This window comes from Macrobrachium nipponense, chromosome 30, assembly GCF_015104395.2.
Source record: "Macrobrachium nipponense isolate FS-2020 chromosome 30, ASM1510439v2, whole genome shotgun sequence".
Classification (NCBI taxonomy): Eukaryota; Metazoa; Arthropoda; class Malacostraca; order Decapoda; family Palaemonidae; genus Macrobrachium; species Macrobrachium nipponense.
Genome location: NC_087218.1, coordinates 33,956,634 through 33,979,103, shown reverse-complemented (window position 1 = coordinate 33,979,103; position 22,470 = coordinate 33,956,634). Strand labels below are relative to the sequence as shown.

The window sequence follows — 22,470 nt, the reverse complement described above, 5'->3', positions numbered from 1 at the left end:
GTTTCTGTGTCTTTGATCCCCATATCTCCCCCAGTCCTTAGCCCTCCCGTTCCTATGTCACTAACTTCTGCTCCAGGTTCCCATGCTCCTGATATTAACACCATTCCCAGCCTCGAATCTAGATTTGATAAGAAATTAGAGTTTTTAGCGAGTGTAGTGATGGAATTGTGTTCATCTTTCAGTCTTAATGGAAAAAAGCAATATTCAAAGTGCAAGTGCAGTGTAAAGTCTGTGCAGAGGAGGTGGCTGTCTGTCCCACTGGTGCTCCTAGACAAAGACCCCTGTCCCTCTCCCCCACACTGGAGGGAGGTCGAAATAAGGCTGGTGGGGTTGCCCCCTGGGTCAAACCTGTTCACCACCACCAGGTTTCAACAGAGCGTCACTGAAAAAGTGTCTCTTTCAGTGAGCATTGTGTGTTGTCTGAATCCGATGATTCGATTCCTAGCAAAAGGCATCTGGAATGCTATCAGGTTTCTGCTCGCCCTCTCAATAGGCATTCCGCGGATGCAGACAGCATTCCTCCGCCTTCCAAGAAGTCCAATATGGCTAGTTTCAGTTCTCAGCCTTCATGTAGTTAAGCGGTGCCACCCCCTGCTTCTTTGGTGCCTCCGCCTCATCCTACTTGGGATAGCCCGGCGTATATCTCTCATTTGAACTTATTAGGCGCTCATCTTAGTTGTCTGCGAAGTCATATCCCATTTTGGACTTCCTTTAACCCCTGGGCGGTGTTCACCTGATTTAGTACGTCGACCTTGTTCAACTGAAGGAAGAAGAGAGGCTTTTATGTCCGGTTAGAGCCTTGACATATTACCTGCAAAGAATGGAAAGGGTTAGGGGCTCCTCAGATTTCCTCTGGTGTTCGGTTAGAAACACGTCACGTCCTCTCTTCAAAAATGCCCTCTCCTTTCTAAGGAGCCTGATCATAGAAACTCATTCCTAGATTCAAAAAGGTAGGCTGTCTTCTTTTAAAGTTAAGGCGCCTGAGGTGAGGGCTGTTGAAACTTCTCTTGCCTTCATGTATATATCCTTCTCCAAATTTTGCAAGGAACATTTTGTCGATGCAAGTCCATATTTGCTTCCCACTACATTAAGGACATGGAAGCTACCATTGAAAATTGTAATTTTGAGGACCTTTATCCATGGCTGGCACAGTGTTGGGAAAGGGCGCATAGAGGATCCCCCTTCCCTCTGCTTGCCTTCTCCTTGAAGGGAGGTACAGGCAGACCCCGGTTATTAGCAGGGGTTCCGTTCTAATGGCTTGATGATAAGCAGAAATCTGTGATTTTCAATGCTTATTAGCGCTGATAACCAGTTAATGGTGCTTCTATTAGATATGTAGCACCAAAAATTGGTGCTTTTCAGCAATTTTCAGCACTAGACAAGCCCCATAAAACCAGATCACTGATAACTGAGGCCACTGATAACCAGGGAGTACCTGTAGTATTATGTTTTTTTAGGGAAGCCTGGAGACACACTTTGACTTATAGTGCCCACCAGTTCTTTTTAGTTGTTTGGGTCATGACTTTTTATTTTTATTTTTATGTAGTTGAGTGTTGTGGTCCTATTCTGGTCTTTGCCCAGGGCAAGGGCATCTTTTAGGAGCTTTGCAAACCACGGGTGTATGTACCTCCCTCGCTGCAAAGTTCCCATTTATGTAGGGGTGACTCTGCACTATACAGCCACACTCGCTACAGGTTAAGTGGAGCACTCGCCAGAGGCTATATCTAGCTGCAGTGCTCCCTTGCCAGGTAAGGAAACAACAACGCATTTTGTTTGTATATGCTGGCAACTGGTATATGTCAAATTCATTATCCAAATAATACTTTGAGATAAAATATGTCCATGGATCTCACCCCCTGTCAATGTGGAGACAGCTATGTAATTACTTGGTAAGTTTCTTATGTAAAAATGACATTTTTATAATGAAATTAAGTTTTACATATACTTACCAAATAATTACATGATTGGAGCCCTCCTTCCTCTTCGCACATGGAGCCCTCCTTCCTCTTCGCACATGGACATAAGGGCACATACGAATTGGAGCTGTCTGCCATGTTGTTACCTCCCTTGGTCTCGATAGCGGGTAGGGCATGTTAACTACACCTGAACAAATGTTAGTGCTACAGCTAATTTTGAATTTTTAGGCTGCTGTAGGTAGGAAGCTCTTAGCTAGGTAATTACTTGGCAAGTCTATGTAAAACTTATCATAAGAATGTAAATTTTATAAAGGAAACCCTGTAGGGGGATAGTGCCGTTAGTACACCTCATGCAGTGTAGTACTAGGCATTACATAGGTTCTTTGCAGCTACCCTTTGGCCCCCATCTGCAACCCTTCTCGTTCCTTGTACTGCACAGTAATACCCCGAACTTATGCGATCCGAGTTGCACAAATTCACAATAGTGCGAACTTTTCTTTGGAGCCTAATTAATGATCATACGCAAGTTCTTCACAATAGCGCGAACATTTGTGAATCCTTCAGAAACACTGCAAAACCTTGCAAAAGTGTTTGTTTTATTTATTACCTTATGTAAATTTATTAGTTTTAAAGCTTTTGTGTGTAGTAAAATCTTTATTGAAAATGCATTATTTTCATTTTTGTACATTTACAAATATGATACAAAGGTAATTACAACACCTATACTATATAGTAAGTGTATACAGTGGACCCTCCATATTCACGGGGATGAGTACCAGATTCCCCCCCCGTCCAAATAGCTAGAATCCGAGAATACTAGAAACTCGTTTTAAAAACGCTTAAAACTGACTATTTTGTCCATTCAGACTCAAACCCACTTAATTGGTTTATACATACCCGTTTTTTATTTTATATAGTTTTATCACAAAAAGTGCATTTAATCACAAAATTTATATGAAAATATAGTAATTTGGGGATATTTCATGTAGAAAAATACCGCAAACATGCGAATCTCCCACAAATAATGGGTAGATATGGTTCATAGAGAAATCCGCAAATATGTGAGTCCGCTAATGCTGAGAACACGAATAAGGGGGGTCCACTTTATACTTTTACAAGATGCAATATACATTCACAAAGTTACTGCACTTTTCAAAGATGATATCATTTCAGAAACTTTAATTTCTGAAGTATGTACTAGTATACTACAATTAGTGTAAGTTTTCATGCTTTTAAGTGTAAAATTGGTATGGAAATTTTGTGTATACTACTATTTATATTTTTTTAAATATGATATACAAAGGCAGTAAGTAATTCACAGTGTTTTTCCACTTAAGATCTGCATGATCATGAGGTGACATTGTTCATTCTTGCTGGGTTGATAAAATGAATTTGTTAATGTATGAGTAAAACATATCAGAGACATAACTAAGAGTTGTCGTTAATGTGAAAATTACTTTCTTAAACCTCAGAGAAAAGTGTTGGTGCAATCTGTATGTTACATGTAATTACAGCACATACAGTTAATGTACTTTCATAGTATGTAATCCCATTTGCACTTTTAAAAAATGATACCCCTCCAAAGTTTTACCTCACATGACTTGGAGGTGATGCCATTCGGTCAGGCTGGTTTGATAATATGAATTCGTTAACAAACTAAAACATATCAGAGACGTAACTGAGAGTTGTATTAGTGTCTTTCTGTGAAAATTACATACACTGTTAACCTGAAAGAAAAATGCTGTGCAATCATCTTCATCGTCATTCATTGTACTGCACAGCTAATTGATCATCATCTTCAAATCAACATTCATCACTGGTGAGTACCCATACTTACTGTTTTTTTTTTTTTTGCAGTCCAGTACATTTTTAATGTGCATAAAGTATGTACATACGTATCTCTCTCTCTCTCTCCTCCTCTTCTCTCTAATCGCTCTCTCTCTCTCTCTCTCTCTCTCTCTCTCTCTCTCTCTCTCTCTCTCTCTCTCTCTATTTGTAGTTAGCCCTCACACTAGTACATGATTTTAAATTAATTGAATTTTACCCTCACCATCTGTGAACATTACGTATGTACATACATTTTCTTTATTTTATTGAATTGTATACCTTCATTATGACTGACTTATGAAGTTTACCTAGTGACGCCAAGAAATGTCTTTTACTCTATGAGGGAAAAAGAAAATGGCATCCCAAGAATTAGGGGTAACATTAGTATATGTACAAAAATTATACGTAAGTACGTAGTAGTTACTGTATTTTTATACATCAACCTTTATTTCTTTTTAAGGGTTATGTATTAAACTAACTTTTGAATGAAATTACAGTAACTTTCATTTCATTTAAAAGTTAGCTGAATACTTATGGAGCATGATTAGGATCGTATTTAGAGGCCGTGCCAAACTTACGCAAAACTTCCCCTTGCACGAGGGGGTCTGGAACCTAACCTCGCATAAGTTCGGGGCATTACTGTACCTCCATTCCTATTCTTTCTTCCATCTTGCTATCACCCTCACCTAACAAATATTTCATAATGCAATTGGAAAACAATTATTTCATAATGCTATTGGGAACTTTTCCTCCTGTTACACCTTTCAAATATTTCTACTCTCAATTTTTGTTGGCCTTAATTCTATTTTTCATAATAGTAACTTACCCAGTAATTACATAGCTATTAGTTTTCACATCCAAGGCGACCTAAATTTAAATTTTGTGGTTAGCACTCTGATTGCTCAGTGTAGGTGCACAGCACTGCCCATTAACAGCAGTGCAAGGAACGACTTAGCGAACCACCTCATTCTGTTTTTTGCCATATTTGACAAAACATTGAGTAATTATAGCAGCTTATTCTTATTTTCCAGTTATATCACTGGATATAGGTAGTACCAGCAGTCCCCAGTTATCAGGGGGGCACCATTCCGATGGCAAAAATTGCCTATAATAGTAAAAATTGGCAATTTTTGCCACTTGTTGGCACCTCTGATAGGTAAGAATCGTTGGCACCTCTGATAGGTAAGAATCGGCACCAATACTCTATTGTTGGTGCTGATGACCAGAAATTGCTGCATTTCATGCTGAAAATTGCCAATTTTTGGTGCTCGAGCAGAAATCTTTCTGGACGAGTTGTTTTGTTTTGTTATTACCTTGATTCAGATTCATCAAAAAGCCACTACTTTCTAGTTGCTGGTAATAGTTTGGTTTAAAAGTAATTCCCAAATGTTACACGATTCCTTTAGGCCAAAACTTTTACATTTATGTTTTGCTCACAAGGATTAGGCTACATACAAGTTGCTGGTAAATAATTGCCTTAAAAGTATTCCTGAATGTTATTCCGTCAGGCCAAAACTTTTGCATTCATGATTTGTTTATTAGGCATAGGCTACACCCAGCCACTGGTAAATACTTGCCTTAAAAGTAATTCTTTAATTACTTTTACATCATTGTGCTAGGTCAAACTTTTCATTTTAGGATTTGTTGACTGGCTGTAAGCAATTAGCAAACTACCGGTAAATAATTACCTTTAAGTAATTCTTGAATATTGCACCATTCTTATAGGCCAAAACATTTGTAATTTATGTTTTGTTTATCTGGCCTAGGCTTTTTGCAAGCCTCCAATAGATAGTTATTTTAAAGATTCTTATATGTTACACCATTCCATTAGGCCAAAACTTTTGCAATTTTTCTAACAAGCTGCCGATAAATAATTGGCTTGAAGGTAATTTTTGAATGATATGCTATGCCATTAGCCCAAAACATTCGTAATTTATGATTTTTTTTTCTGGGCTTGAGCTACTTATTACGCTTCCCTTTGCTGAGAACAGGAAAGTGTAGGGGCTGAAAGGTAGTAAGGAGAGATTGGTATGTAGTTTGGCTTTGGTGAGCTTCAGCAGGAAACATCTTGACAGCCGATAATCAGCTACCAGTTCTTGCTTTGGCAGTACTTTGGGACGTTACAGAGAAGGTTCACATGGCCTTGGAGTATGTACTTAACTGGTGTCAAGCAATCTTGACCATTCCACATCTTTAGCTCCTGGCCTCCAGCTCGCATGGTAGTGCAGACTGGAATGCTGGCCACTTGCCTTCACCTGCCTCCTCCTGCTTCCTGGGCCCAGCTCAGAGCATGCACACCTGGCGCCAATTCTCTCCTGCTACTAGCCCTCCCATATTTTCCACTTGCTCCCATTCCTGGCTCCCTCGCTTCCTTCCCAGGCCTTTGCGAGCCTTATATTTCTTTCACCATGTTTTTAACCTTGTAACAGTGAAGTGTTGTGTAGTGGAGGATGCGTCTACTGATCTGCCAATGCTCCTCGATGAAGATCCCTGTTCCGCTCTCCCGCACTGGAAAGAAGACATGCCGGAGGTCCAAGGGAGGCCGGGGGTTTACATACCGGTAGTCGCACCCAAAGTTGAGCCTGTTGTTGGTCCCAGGTAGCGACAGACAGCCACTGGAAAGGTGTCTTACTGATGTGTAGTGGAGGAGGTGGCTATCTGGATCTCCTAGACCTTAAGTGACTGTCCTACTTCCTTACACCTGGGAGAAGATATACTGGCGGTCCAAAGGAGTCCGAGGGGATTGTCCCCAGTAGTTGCCCCCTCAGTCGAACTTGAAGACCATTCCCAGGTGTTGGCAGACAGCCACTGAAAAGGCATCTTGATGGAGGTGTTGTGTTAGTTAGCCACTGGAAAGGCATCTTGGCAGATATGTGCATTTTTCTAAGAACTGCTGTTCTTTCGTGCATTTTCTAAGAACTGCTGTTCTTTCTTGAAAGCCAGTTTCTGGTCAAATGCCTGTCTCCAGTCTTTCAAGTGGCTGGCACCTGAGTCTGTTAACCAGATGACCATTCTTCAGTATCAGCTTCCCGTTATGAGCCTTCTAAGAACCCTCCTCCTCTGAATTTCCTGTCTGTCAAAGTCTCTCCAGAAGTTATGAGTTTGGCTTTAGTTGGAAAGGAGCAAGACAAGCTCCTCGAGTCGTCTGTCCTCTTAGGCTTCGGCGAACTATGCCTCCCTGTTGAAGAGAATCTTGCCTTGATTTGCCTCTGATCCTCCCCTATGGGAGGTCCACACATTAGCAATTGGCCCCAGTTTTCGCCTCCAGATCTTCACCACCTCTCCCTCAGAACACAACCATTGTTGTAGAGTCCTCATTTTTTAGTTTTCAGCCTCATCTCGCAGAATTTTCAAGTTTTTTTCCGTCTGCCAAGAGAATTTTCTGACAGTCCGTAACTTTCTATAGCGCATAACCTTATAGGATGACCCTCTGGGGACTTCGTAGTCCACCATCATTAGTCAAGATTAGGCATCATATGAGTCTTTTGCTTTTTCATCCAGTTCCAAGGTTTCAGATGTGGACAAGCATTGTATCATGTTTTGTTTCATAACGCAGTTATGGTTGCAGTTCTCCACTTCCTGTCAAGAGTTAGGGGGACTAGCTTCATCTCTCAGCCTTCATACATTTTTGCTGTGGTTCCTCTGTCACCCCTTCGGTCCGACTTCACGCCTGGATTCAGCTTCGAGTCTCCTGCACCGGGCGCTGATTCCCAAACACCCGCCCCCTCATCCAGATCACTTTACACCATTTGTGCTTGGCTTCCACCACTGAACACCTAATGCCTGCTCACAGACTAATTTTTTCTTTTTTAGAGGATTGTTTGACCTACAGAGGTTGTCACAGCTTGGTTTTGGACTAGGCCTCTGTTTTTACCTTGCCTAAATTTTGGTGGATTATGGACTTTGCAGCCAATTTTTAAGTTTGCCAGACATAAGTTCTGTGTCACATACAGCTCCACATATGCTTCAGACTATACAAGGTACTGTCAGTCCACATGGGCTGCAAAGTTGAGAGCGAGTCTGCACTTTGTCTGCAGTTTGTGCCATCTTCTGCCACGTGCAGTGACAGCTGTCCATCACAAACTTTCAAAAGGGAAGTCCCTCTTCAGAGCCTATACCTAGACTCATTTTTGCCTGGGACCTAGGCTGGGAAACCCACTCGAGAAGCCAGGAAGTTTCGGGATGTGGTTCTTGGAAGAAGAACCTTCACATCTATGTTGAGAGCTGAATCGATTCTCTTAACATTTCACTGCTTCTCGATCCAGGTTCACACATAGACTGTAGTATGCAGTCCTTCTCGGCAAGACCACAGACCCAAGTATACATAAGCAAAGAATCTCTCTCTCTCTCTCTCTCTCTCTCTCTCTCTCTCTCTCTCTCTTCTCTCTCCTCTCTCTCTCTCTCTCTCTCTCTCTCTCTCTCTCTCTCTCTCTCAGAGCACCTGGTATGGTGTTGGCGTCCCACCTCAGTGGCTGCGAGTTTGATTTTAGGGGATTCCATTGAGGAGGGAGAGATGTGTATTTCTGGTGATAGAAGTTCAATCTCGACATGGTTCAGAAATCACGTAAAGCCGTTGGTCCCGTTGCTGAACAACCACTGGTCCCATGCAACATAAAAACACCATACAAACTAATACAAAAAATCTCTCTCTCTCTCTCTCTCTCTCTCTCTCTCTCTCTCTCTCTCTCTCTCTCTCTCTCTCTCTCTCTCTCTCTCTCTCTAGCAACAAAAGAATGTCTACGGTGAGCAAATCAATCAAGTTTTCTGGTTCAATGAATTTTGCATTGCTTTGAAGGTCTGGCAGTTGTATTGAGCTGTCAGAAGAGTGTCCTTTGATCTCCTGGTCTCTCAGGATCTGTGGACTCTATAGGGTGGGACGACTTTGGGCCTGTCTTTTACTGCAAGGACCCTTTGCCTCCTCCTTTGGATTCTCTGGTCCCAAACCCTCTACAAGTGCCTCAGTGGCATGATTGGTATTGTCTTGGCCTGCCACCTCAGTGATCACGAATTTGATTCTCAGACATTCCATTGAGGGTGAGAGATGTGTATTTCTGGTGATAGAAGTTCACTCTCGACGTGGTTCGGAAGTCATGTAAAGCCGTTGGTCTCGTTGCTGAATAAAACCACTGGTTCCATGCAATGTAAAAACACCATACAAACAAACCCTCTACAGACAGTCCCTGGTTATTTGTAGGGGGGGGTTTCCATTCTTGGCTGGGTGCTGATAAGTGAAAACCGCCATTAACTGAAACTTGGCAAATTTATGGCGCTTATGGCGGCAAGTTTTGGTTAATACTCCTCTGTTAGGTATGTTATGGTGCCACAACTCTATTATTGGCACCTTATTTATGTCCTTGATAACCGAAACTCGGCCCTTATGGCACCATAAATCACTGCATTTATGGTGCAAAACTGGATCACCATGAACCGAGACTGCCGATAGCCAGGAACTGACTGTAGTATGGACAACAGTTGCTATATACAGACTGATCATTCTTGATCCTGTTCATCTTATACATTCTTATTCAAGGAAGCCCTAAACTGATTTTCAGGCTCGTAACGTTACGAGGACCCTCATAGTCCCGTTCTGTCCCATGTAGGTCGTAGAATGGCTTCTTAAATTGACGGTTGTTGATGGAACCTTCCGGTTCAGTCCTTGACTGTTTCTCCTCAGTCAACCTCCCTCAATTCGGAGGCCTGTTATTCTAAAAGGTTTTGAGATGTGTCGCAGAGACTTTGGCATACTAACATCAATCTTTTAGCTACATCTGCCAGACTAAGTAGTCAGTTTTCCGTTACTAGTACCCCAGACACTTCGTCTCCCCTTTTTAGACATTTGTGACCCAATGGTGAATTACCTCTTTCCTGAGCTCTAGGTTGGTTCTCTAGTGCTCCTCCATTTAGGAGTATAGAACTATGCTTAACTCAGGTTTAGGCACAAGGACCTAGAGTTTTCCCTAATCTCTGTCCTTCCTCAAGACTTAACCCATGCAAGTAAGGAAGAAATTAACTCAGATTGCATGTTATCCATGGGTATTTTAGTCAAGTTCAAGGTCCTATCCAAGACCCGGATCTGTTCTTTCTCCTTTTGTATAATTACGGACTGCCTTGACTTCAAGGAGCACCTGGCAACTCACAATCTCCTAATTCGTTGGCCTCCAGCTTTGCCAGCTCATGCTCTTGAGTGTTTGTCAACTCCTGAACTCCTAGCTTTCCTCATGCCCAGCCCCTCTGGCACCAGGTGCCAGCAACAGCCTTGCACCAGCTCATGCTCCAAGTGTCTGCCAGCTCCTGAGCTCCTAGCTCACCTCGCATCCATCTCTTCTAGTACTAACCACAACCTGGCTCCAGCTTTTGCTCCGAGTGTCTGCTAGTTCCCGAACTCCTAGCTCGCCTGGCACCCAGAAGTGTCCGCTAACTTCCGAGCTCCTAGCTCACCTAGCACCCAGCTCATCTGGTGCCAGCTACAGTATGGCTCCAGCTCTTGCTACAAGTGTCCAGTAGTGCTTCCCAGCTCAGAAATAGTATAGGGAGCTCTGTGTCCAGTTGGAGTGTTTCAGGAATTCCTCAAGCTGAACCGGAAATCGGAGGATGGACCTTCCATAACCTAAGGTGTTATTGCAAGAACCTGTTTCTTCTTCTATCTAAACTTGTTGTCCTCCATTTTATATGGACTTCATTTTTGAGAAGCATTAAGTTTACTGGAGTGTATTTTGCCTACTTTGAAGTGAAGTGAAGGACGTCAGACCAGCCTCTATGTACTACCTCCTTAGTTTTCAGACGCTACACTGGCAGTTCCCGGTTATTGGCAAGGGTTCCATTCTTGGCTGGTTGCTGATAAGTGAAAACCACCATTAACCGAAACTTGACGATTTATGACGCCAATAACTGGTTAATGGAACCTGTGTTAGGTATGTTATAGCGCCATAACTATTATTGGCACCTTATTGTGCTGATAATCAAAACTTGACCCATTATGGCATCATAAATCACCAGTTTTATGGCGATAGACAAGCACCCCAAAAGTGGATTGCCATTAACCGAGTCCACCGATAACTAGGGACTGCCTGTATAGGCTCTTCACGTCCATTCTACTGTCAACCTACCAGAAGGGTAAGCAATCTTTGCTTCTCACTATTTTGTATGAAAGCTTAAACAGTGATGACATTTTCCAATGCCTCTATTCCGACTCAAATCACACAGGATCGTATAGCTTAAAAGTGGAGTGAAATATACTAACCTAATCACAGCCTAAGTTCTATGCTACGGACTCAGGTTACTTCACTCATTGTGAATAATGTTTCAGACATTGTATTGCGTTGTGTATAATGAAACTATAAATAATATGAACTTACTATTAATGCATATGGCGGACTCGTTATCCTAGCCGAATTATCTGAGATCGGGGATAGCACAATCCCTATTTTGTAATCATCTAAATCACACCGTAAGAAATTCTCCTTATTCTTAGACAGCTCACTTGCAGCCACCACCAAGCAACAACAAACTGTTGAACCAACTATTGAATCAACAAACAACTGACTACCAGTACTTAAGCACTAATACATGTAGAGGCAGTCCCCGGTCATCGGTGGGGGCTCCGTTCTCGGCGTGGTGCCGATGAACGAAAATCACCATTAACCAAAACTCTGCCATTTATGGCACCAAGTTTCAGTTAACCCTTAAACGCCTATTGGACGTATTAAACGTCGACGAAAATTGTGTTGGGTGCTTAATTGACATATGATACGTCGACGCAAAAAAGTTTTTTAAAAATTCACAGAAAAATAGTTATAGGCTTACTTAGCAAAAACTTTTGAATCACGCTCCTTGAGGGATGCTGGGAGTTCACGAATCAAGCTGTTGTTTTGTTTACAAGCGTTACCGAGGCACGCATGCGCGAATTTCTTTCTTCTTGCACTAAAAAGCATCAGTGACACATCTCAGAAATTATTTCATCACTTTGACATAATTTTTGCACCATTTTATATTAGCTGTTACATAAAGTTTTATATATGAAAATGTGTGCAATCATGTAGAATACAAGTAAAAATAACTCATGGTTATAGCTTTTATCTGTTTTGAAATTTTTCATATAAATCACGATAAATAGAAAAAATTTGACGTTTGGTCAACGTTATCTCGACTGAAATGGTCGAAAACTGCAATTGTAAGCTACAACACTTACAGTCTAGTAATATTCAATCAATTACCTTCATTTTGCAACAAACGGGAAGTCTAGCACAATACTATTTCGATTTATGGTGAGTTTTTGAAAAGAACTTAGTCATGTCCGCGTGTTACGAATTCATGTATCATATTGTGAGAATATTTTCTCTGTGTTGCTTTGATCGTTTTACAATTTGTTATACGTATATCAAAATCATCGCAATTTAGTGTACAATACAACGAAAAAAATTAACTCTAGCTCTAACCGTTTTGCTCACAGAGCGATTTGTATACAATTATATATGAAATTTTTTTTTTGTGCTGTCATATATTCCAATATTTATTTATGATAATGATATTTTTTTTCATTTCTGATGGTTGCATACTAAACTTCAGGCAATGACAAAAAAGGAGCCAAAAATTCACTCTTAATCTTGAAAACTAAGCATACTGTGATTTTTTGAAAAAAACCTTTTTTTCCACTTTGGCACTCACTCCCGAACCCCGCCGGTATATGGGAGACACTTTTGGAAATACCAGCTCGGCTAATGGGTTAATGGCTCCTCTGTTAGGTATGTCATGGCTCCACAACCTGTTATTGGCACCTCTGGCTGTTATTGGCACCTCTGGCCTTATGGCGTCATAAAAGCCCCGTAAAACTGTATCGCCATTAACAGAGACAATCGATAACCTGGGACTGCCTCTATACTTACAATTTCATATACATGAAATAAACCAAACACAACTAAATACAAATACGACAAAACATATTATCTTCATTTCACACAATGTGCATTTCCGCTTTACGTAAACGAGGAAAATATGCCAAGATATATTTTGCAGCTAAGTACAATCTCGTCGAAGTTTCGACAACCTTGGCACCATTTTTAGTGACTGGCATTGCATTTGGAGGGAAGCACAAGATGTTATCCTACCATCTCATCATCTTTTGAGTAAGGGCCTGATTTTGGAGGTCCAGGGGGTTACAACTTACCTGGAGCACCCACCACTCTCAGTGGATCGATTGTGGTTTCATTTAATTTCAGTGTAGGTGGCAGTGTCAGTGTTGTCTAGTTTTTATTTTGATGCTGTAACCAGGGCAAGGGCAGGCACCTATCATGCTTCGCTAGCCACTGGAGAACTTCCCACCCTGTAAAGTTCCCCTTATGTAGGAGCAACCCCTTGGCTATGCTGCCACACCACTATGAGTTAAGATTATCACCAACCATAGGCAGTATCCACCTGCAGTACTCTTAAACTTATAGGAAATGACAAATATGGTTTTCAATGCTAGCAACTTTTCTATTTCAAATTTATTAAATTGCTCTATGTTTTGGAGTAGAATATATCAATGATCCCACCTCCTATCAACTTGGAATTAGCCATGTAATTAATAAGTAAGTTACTGCTATAAAAATGACATTTTTATATTAAAAAAAAAAGTTTCAGATATACTTACCTTGTAAATCACATGATCAGAGCCCACCATCCTCTCCTCTGATGGACATTAGGCATAAAACAGAATGAGTTGGTTATCTGAGACGTTCCTTGTATTGCCATTAGGGGGCAGTACGTGCACCTACACTGAGCAAACGAAGCGCTACCCACAAAATTTGAATTTAGGCTGCAGTACATGGAAAACTTTTAGCTATGTAATTATTGTGTAAGTATATATGAAACTTTTATTATGTCATATTCCATTCTGTTCCTTTATGAAGAATTAAAATTTTCTAGAATTAAGTCCTAATAAAAATTCCTCCAGGAACAGTGAAGTATTGGTTGCCTTCATTTCATACATTCAGTTGATATATGGTTAAATCATTATCAGGATACTTAATGAGTTAATACATTTCTGTTGGAGATTTGATTTTCACATAATTAACAGTCAAGAATTCCACATCCACTTTACACTTTCAGGTCTATGAAGGTGAACACAGCAATTTAGAAATGTGCCAGTCACACCCTGGCATTCCAATTTTCCATGAAGGGATGAAGTTTTGGAGTTGCTGTAACAAGAGAACAACGGATTTCCAGGAATTTCTAGAGCAAGTTGGGTGTTCTACTGGCTACCATTGCTGGCATAAATTGGTAGGATTGTACTTCTAAGATATTCATTCATTAAGTTTACCTTCTTGTATGGCAGCATTTCATGATAAGCTCTTGAGGCATAGTGCTGCTGTTGAAACTAGGAAAAGCATAGTTATGATGCCAGCCTATCATTTGTGTCTTTTCTACCATGATTGTATAGTGGTTGTGTGTCTTGAGTATGAATGTATAGGTTATATCTGAGTTTAGTATTTTTATGTAACTTACCAAGTAATTACATTGCTCAAAGTTTCACTTGCCAGCAGCTTAAAATTTAAAAAATCATGGTAGCACTAGTGCCGTTGTAGGTACTAGTCCCACCCACTTTCCAGGTAAGAGTGGAGCAACTCCAGCAAGGAGTTCAGTGGTTTTTTGCCAGCTCTCAACTGAAGTTCAGTTGTGAGCAGTCAGCTTAAATTTTGATTTTTGTAGGCTTTGCCTTTGGAGTTGCTTTGAAATATTGTATCAACGACTTTGTTGTTTTGTTCTAGTTCTTTGTTAGAGAGTATTAATTCCACTTATTACAACCTATTACCTGGATTTGACTGTTTCAAGTTTTTGTATATAGTATATATATATATATATATATATATATATATATATATATATATATATAGTATCAATATACATATATGTTTATTTTATATATATATATATACACATATATATATGATATATATTGTATCATATATATATATATATTTATATATGATATATTATTATATAATATGACATATTATATCTATATATATATATATATATATTATATATATATATATAGGATTATAAATATTGACACTAGTGCTGCCAACATAAGGTATTGTAGCAAAGGCTGCAATATCAGACCAGCAAAGGAGAAGTATGATTTACACACCTTGTGCATTGAATGTAGGGGACCGGAATGTTCAGTTGACAAGACTTTTAATGAATGTGCAGAGTGGGATGCTAAGAAATTAAAGGTTTTGGAGAGAGAGAGAGAGAGAGAGAGAGAGAGAGAGAGAGAGAGAGAGAGAGAGAGCAATTGGTGGATAGATGGTTAACAATTGAATTGCTTGTTGGTGAGTTCTGGGATGTCTGCTGGTGCGGTTGCTGTATCAGTCAGAGAGTCAGTTTATGATCAGAGTTCTTGGCAGTCAATCAATAAAGGTAGTCAGTGGAGTCAGTATTGAAGGCATTGATGGTCAGTTATATTGTGTGTCTTTTCTTTGTTATTTGAATTATAGTATTGTATGCTTAGAGTTGTTGTGCTTGTGTGTAGGAATGTTGTTAAGCGTGCAAGTTCTGTTGTGTTGTAGATGAGTTGTTGGAGTTGTGAGTTGTTGTTGTTGTGGTTCCTTGATGTTGTAGGTGATTGTATTGGCTTTTGTGTTATTGTTTTTGATGTTAATGATTGTTTATGCAGTGGTCTTTTGTTGGGTTTGTGTCAAATTCTTGTATGGTTGTAGTCCTTGGTTGTTTGTTGGTATTGTGTTACAATGGCTATATCCAGCGGACAGTGCAGCTCCTTGCCCTGAGTGTGTCAAGTATATGGTGAGTACAAGTGTTTTGAAAGTTTTTGGTTTTGGCTTGTAATCCCACCACATTATTTATTGTTGCCCGACGTGGGGCTGCTGGTGAGGCAGCTGCAGGACAGTTGGTGTGGTGGGTTGTATGATTGGTGAAGGAAAATGAATATGGAAGGTTTAACTGAAGTGGAGAGGTTGAAGGAGGAGTTGAGGTTGGAGAGAGAAGTTAGAGGACGATTGGAAGTAGAGAATGAGTGGTTAAGGGTAGAGTGTGAGGAGCTGAAGAGCAAGTTAGAGGAAATGAGAGGAATGCTAAGGAGTGCAAAAGTAGAAATGAAAGAAGAGGTGAAAGGAGCGAAAGAGAGAATGGTTGAGAAAATGGACAAAAAATTCGGAGTAATGATGAATACAGTGCAGGAGGAGATGAAGAGATTCATGAGAGAGGGAGCAGTAGGAGGTAGGCCTACTGGGTCTTTTGACGGGACAGGAGCAATTAAGAAAGTGAAAGAACAAGTGGATGAGAGTACAAATGACAAAGGTGATTTGGTTGTGAAGGGTAGTAAGGATGACAGACAGGATGAGACTAGGACTGAATATGTTGGGAAAGAGCTGAGAGTGATTTAGATAGCTGTGAGTGGAAACTGGTAGGTAGAAAGAAGGGTAAGAAGAGTGTAATCAAGAGCATGGATGTTAGTATGGAAGTTGATTTGTTGTATTTGGAAGAGGTTGAGGAGGTTAAGAGGGATCAGAATGGAAGTAGCAAAAGTGAGTGTGAGAATGAGCAGGAAGTACGAAAGGCTGCGTATATGAGAGAGGTACCCCGATGTGCACAATACAAGGAATATGGTAGTAGGGATATAGGGAACTTTTTTAAGGAATATGAGAAGTATTCTGTGGCTAAGTATGGGGATAACAAGAGAGTCTGGGCAAGAGAGTTAGGTAGACTTTTGAAAGGATGTTTGTTGAATATGTTTGGTGTAATGATGAGTGTAGGGAATGTGCTACATGAGTGTGTGAAAGCCAGGATTGTGGAACAGGAAAAGATGATAAAGAATAGCGATAGATTTAGGAGAAAGCATGATTTTGAAGAGGCAAGAATGAATGTTGGTGAATCGTTGTCAATGTATGTGTGCAGGTTGGAAACATTAGCTAGGAAAAAGTTTGGGGACGAAGTGATAAATGAGTGTAAGGAGTTAGTGCAAAAGTTGTTGGCGATTGTACAAGAGAGCAAATACGAGTTTATGAATCTAAAACATAAGGAGAAAATGCGATGGATGAGTGAAAGGTTAATGTGGAACGACATTTTAGAAATAGTAGAGGATTATGAATTAGATAGGTGTATGAAAGAGAGTAGAAGTTTTAGTGTTAGGACTGAAGTAGCTGTGGGTATACCAGAGTTCAAGAGCTATAGGGAGGCAGTTTTAGAAGGGCCAAGTGAGTGATTGATAGGAGCGTTAGAGCAAGTAACCTAAGTATAGTTGACCCTAAGAGAGATCGAAGTGCAAGTCTTTGAAGAGTAGGATCAGTTAGTTGTGAACGAGAGCAGTAGTGTTACAGATGTGGAAAGCCAGGACACAGGAAGAATGAATGTCGGTGGGCGTTAGGAGCATGATTCGGGTGTGGGCATATGAGGCATTTAGTGAGCAATGTAAGAAAGATAGGGATATTAAGTGTTACAGGTATGGACAGGTAGGGCACATAGAGAATGGATGTCAGGGTGCCCATGAATGTGATTTGCGGCAATTGTGGAAAGAATGGTCATTTTGCTATGATGTGTAAGGAACGGCATGCAAAGTGTGCTGGATGTGGAATGGAAGGTCATGTAGTGAGTGTGTGTAGGGGGAAGAGGATGAGTTAAGCTGGGAATTCGGGAAACTAGGTGTTAAGGGGATTCAGTTGGTGGGTCCTCTAGTGTGCAACAGTATTTGTGAGAATGTGATGGGTGAATGGTTGAGGGTGAATAAGTGTGAGCCGAGTGTCAGTGAACAAATGGGTCTAGGAGATTGGCAGTTTGTATTGGTTAAGTATGGAAGAAAGCAGAAGTGTAGAGAAAGGGCATGGAAGGAAGAAGCGTGAACTGCATGATAAAGGTGTTAATGCTATAGTACAAACAGTTGATAAGGGGTGTAATACGGATGACTGTGAGGAAATGAATGATACATGTAGCGTTATGGAGGAGTAATGATAGTAGTTCATATTTGACAACATCTCCAAGGGTTGTGAGAGAGAGAGAGAGAGAGAGAGAGATTGGTGGAAGAATAAATGGGAGTGGTTAAATGGTGGTCGGAACCGTGTGTCTCTTGTGGCGCTCTGTTGTGTAGATTGGTGGCGGGAGTCTGTTACGAGTCGTAAGCAGTGAGGTGTCTGTTGAAGGCATAGAGTTGGTTTTGGCAGCAGTTTTCCGTTGGTTAGTTGATTTTGTGTTATTTGATAGATTTTGGTGTTGTAAAGTTGTGCGTGTTTCTGTCTGGTTGTGGTGAGGTTGAAGAGGTTGGTAGTGCGTTTTGGTGTCTGTGAGTGGTGGTTGGGACAGTGTTGGTGTTGGCGGGTTGTGCTGGGCCAAGTCGTGTGGTTGTCGTGTTCTTTTGGGCTGTTGGTGTTCTGCTCAGTGATTTGTCAGATTGTTAAGTTGTTGTGGGATTGTGGTTCTTGGTTGGTTGGTTTGTGTTGAGATTATCGGCGGTGGTTGTGTTTCGGCTCGCCTATATCCAGCGGACAGCACAGCCTACCCCTGAGTATTTAGAGCCAGAGGTGAGTACGTGTTTGTGTTTTGTGTGTTCGGTATTTCGTGGAACCAATTGTCCTGCAGGTTAAAAGTAACGTAAAGGGGAAAGTGTGGCTGTGGGAAATTCTGTCAGCTTGTACGATTGACGTAACTGTGGGGAGTTTGCTTGCTTTTGTCACATAGCTTTTATTCTGCCACAGCGCATGTGGGTTTGAATTGACAGGGGTGAGTGAGATTTCAGTGGGAAGGGAACTGAGTGGTAGGGAAGTAATTTATAGTATGGATGAAGCTTTGCAAGGGTTTGACAGAAGTATGGATGAACTGATTGGTTTGGTAGCAGAAATAGGGGAGATATTAAGACGAGTTAGAAGGGGTAGATGAGATAGTGAATGGGATTTTGGAGGACAGTAGAAAGGGAGATAATGTGATTCTGGAAAAAATGGTTTGGAAGAAGCAAATGGCGATGCAACTGGGAGTGTATGAGGGCCCTTGAACAAGATCCAAGGGGCCTGCCTCCAAGCATCGTGTTGTGAAAGGCGATTTAGTGTGGATGTTGCAAGCATGAGATGATGATGTCAAAGGACAGAGAGAGTGTAATTGGTGGATGGATGGTTAACGATTGCATTGCTTGTTGGTGAGTTCTGGGTTATCTGCTGGTGCGGTTGCTGTATCAGTCGGAGAGTCTGTTTATGATCAGAGTTCTTGGCAGTCAATCAGTAAAGGTAGTCAGGGGAGTTTTGTATTGAAGGCATTGGTGGTCAGTTATATTGTGTGGACGTATCCAACTGCAGAGGAGTTCCTCATGATCTCGTAGGACTCGGAGGAAGACGTGTTGTTAGACGCTTTTACATTGGAAGACAGCAGAGGGTAAAGGTATTGACACTCAATAGGGGGGGTCAGTCCTTTGTAGGGGCAGCCACTACTCGCCAAGAGGACAAAGTAATTACTGATCTGGATCAACCAATAGAAAGTCTAAAGTCCAGAAAATCATGAAGGATTCGGACTCATCAACAGATGTCGAAGAATTGTGAATCCTAAACTTAGTCACGACATGATACCCGCCTTTTAAAGGGTGATGTTGAGAACGAACCATGCATATCATCTATCTTGTTCGCCAAGAGAGACGAGATGGTGATTCTCAGAAGGTATGTGCACATTAGACGAGGGTCAAATGCCTTCTAGAGACCAAGGTCCCTGTGATGGCAAGACAGAGTTTCTCGTCAGTAGTTGAATCTCAACTAAAGAGAAGCAATACTACCTGGTGCATGACTAAGGTGAATGTGGACCTATGTCTTCACAGTTAAAATGGAGAGAAGTGAACTCTCAATTCTGATCATAGAAAAAGTCCCGTCAATGACACAATAGTGAAAATGGCTCTAATTCCTGGTGTTTTACAGAGGACTGAAAAAGTTATTTCACTATTTCATTGCTGGCCAGTGAGAAAGTTGGTGCTTGCAATGATGGCAGTGAGTCTTTCAGTAATTAAAACAGGGATTGTACTGCCTGAAGAACTGCTTCTTGTAGGTTGGATCAGGGAGGAACTTTTCTATCTACTCTGGAAGCAGAGCTAGTCAGGCGGGGGAACAGGCGAAGTCTTCCGTTATTCATTTTCAATTTTGGGCGAACAAAGAATAATTGAACACCTTACGAATTATAAAATGTATATTTGAAGACAAAACTTGAATAGTCTGAAGAAAATCATTCTGCATCATCACAGTGGCTGATGGGCAGGTGCGATGGAACAGAAGACTACAGACTTCTGGTATACAGTGAGGTAAACAGAGAGATGATAATGAGTCCAATGAGATATATCTTACTGAAGATTCACGCAACAGCAAATGTGGAGCACGAGACATGGGCCTTATGTGAGAATTCCGAGCCAACCAAAGACTTAGGTCTGTGATGGCCGGGGCAGAGAGATTAGAATTGGTAGTGATAGAGGAGAAGCAGTACTAAGATGAACAGAATCGCAGACAGAAGGCAGTACTCTGCCCCTAACTCAACTCCTTATACCGAGTTGCCTGGTTGTGCATTCCATGTTGGAATACACTTGAGCATCTGCATTGTAACTGAAATGGGAGGGAAAAATACCTTCTCGTTCCGTGATAATGCAAATGTTGTAGTGTTGTTGGCTGAGAGGCCCTAAAGGCTGTCCTGAGTTTCAGGTTAATTAAGAGAAGGTACTATTCATCTCTATCACATACTAGAAGAATTAACTTGAAGTTATGTGCTTATTACTTGGATGGTGCAACTGACAACAGGCGCATGTCGCAAGGAGAGCATACTAGTATGTTCGTAGGTTCCTGTAAATTGCGCTCCAGCCTAATTCTTTTTCATTCGAGAGATAAGAATGAGGACTGGAAGCAGACCTTTCATTTTCTAATGAAGATAGCGAAGGTGAAGCTGTCCTGAAGGGAGACTTCTACGGTGATAACAGAACACCGAAGATGACTAGTTCAAGCCGAACTGGTTGTTCCCAAAACAGGAGCACAGGAGAGGCATTAAAACATCTTGGAGCTTCTCATCTTAAACAGATTGACGTATGTTTGGTAAAATCCTAAGATCGAACAAAAAACATAGTGACCCAGATTTGAACTTTGGGGAGTATACTCCATAGAGTTCTTCTTACTCCCTCATTTCATCCCGGTGTAACCAGGAAGTAGATGGAAGAAAAGAGAGGAGGATTGACTGTTCTTGCCCGCTCTTCTCTGAATTTGTGTGGTTCTCACTGTCAAACTAAGCATTCAATCCTACAACTGTTTCATCCGTGCGAATGAGAGCAAAAGTTGAGCGGAGTTAAATGCAGTGAAAGCTGGTGAGAACTTGCCACGTCTTGCTACACATCTATCTTCTCCGTGATTGAACCTCACGAAGAGGACTACACAGAGAACCCCCTCCCAGCTCCTTCAGATGCCTTGTCCCGAGGGACAGCAACATCAATCTTGGCATCTGAAGAATAGCCATGCCTGGCTTTCACAGGTGGGTCCCAGCCACCAACACGGTCCCTTCTCTTACCCTGGTCCATTGTCATGATGGAGAAAAGACTAACCATCATTGACTGTGGGTGTACGACCGCCCTTGGAGGTTGTACACTCGGAGAGAGTCGTACCCGAGTACCCGACACAGCCCCAGTTCTACGAGCAGCACCCTTGGAACCAGAGACAGGAGGACAAACCTGGGTTTGAACTCCATGTGGCTCCTGAGACACTATACTTTTGGGATAGTGTCCTGGTTGAGCCAAAGAGGCAGCCAACTGCTTCTTCCCCAGGGAAATGAATGAGACTCTTAGAAGTCTTGAGGTGAGACTTCTTAGGGGGTGGAGAAACTACCTCCTTCTTCGTAGGCAGTGGAAGCCTTCGAAGAGGGAGGCGAGGCGGCGTCAGATGATGAAGACGAAGACGACGACCCCTGGGAAAACTCACTGCAACACAGAAAGGGAGGGAGCTCTTGCCATGGCAAGGGACTGCACTGATCAAGAGCAGATTCAGTAGAATTGAGCACTGCTTGGCAGAGCTGGCTGGCCGAGCCAAGTCGAATGGGTTGAGCAGATCACCACTACATAATTATGAGTGGTAATAGTCAGCAAAGAACTATCACTTCTTCCCAATTAACTGTTCTCCTTTGAGGCCGAAGCTCCAAGAAGAAGAATAAAGAGGGATTCTGTGTCTGCTGCTCTGTGTGTTTGGACCCTAAGGTCCGAGACACAAGGATGGTACTTGAGCATTCACCTAGAAGGTGTTGCTTGTAGTATCAAGCTGTGCACATCTCCAAACCAGACTGAGGAGCGAACTCATCTGTACTGGTAAAGGACCGTATCACTATCTAAGCACTCGTGGATAGCGAGTGCTCGGCGAGCGCTAGGATTTATAAAAATTCCCACTTAGCAAAAAAACCCAACTCTTTCAAGACAATAATCAGGTGAGCCTTGTCTCGTCCTGGTTCTTGGTAACATGATGAAGCCCAGCACTCGGTGAGCATCAGCGAAACCAAGGGATCCCGGCATGCGGAGAGACTCCCGATTATTGTAATAAGTAACGGGAATACCCATTGCCTGAGTGTTTGGAAATCACAGAAAGCCAAATCACTCTGATGCCAGAAATTCCTAGGAATTTAATCACTTAGCGAGACTCCTGAATTTAGTAATAACAATTATTGGGGATGTCCATCTCACCCGAGAGGAAATGACAGAAAATCATAACTGAGAATGCCAGAAATTCCAAGAAATTCAAGCATTCACCGAGAT

General features: G+C 41.6%; 1 protein-coding gene across 3 annotated transcripts in view; it reads left to right on the top strand.

Annotated features, from left to right (window-relative positions):
• LOC135202419 (cysteine and histidine-rich domain-containing protein morgana-like) overlaps window positions 1–22,470 on the top strand; it is a 262,246-nt gene that overhangs the window by 178,283 nt on the left and 61,493 nt on the right. For all 3 annotated transcript variants that reach the window (XM_064231811.1, XM_064231810.1, XM_064231812.1), the window contains exon 5: window positions 13,830–14,000. In XM_064231811.1, coding sequence (XP_064087881.1) covers window positions 13,830–14,000 — 171 coding nt within the window. The remainder of the gene's footprint in view (window positions 1–13,829; window positions 14,001–22,470) is intronic.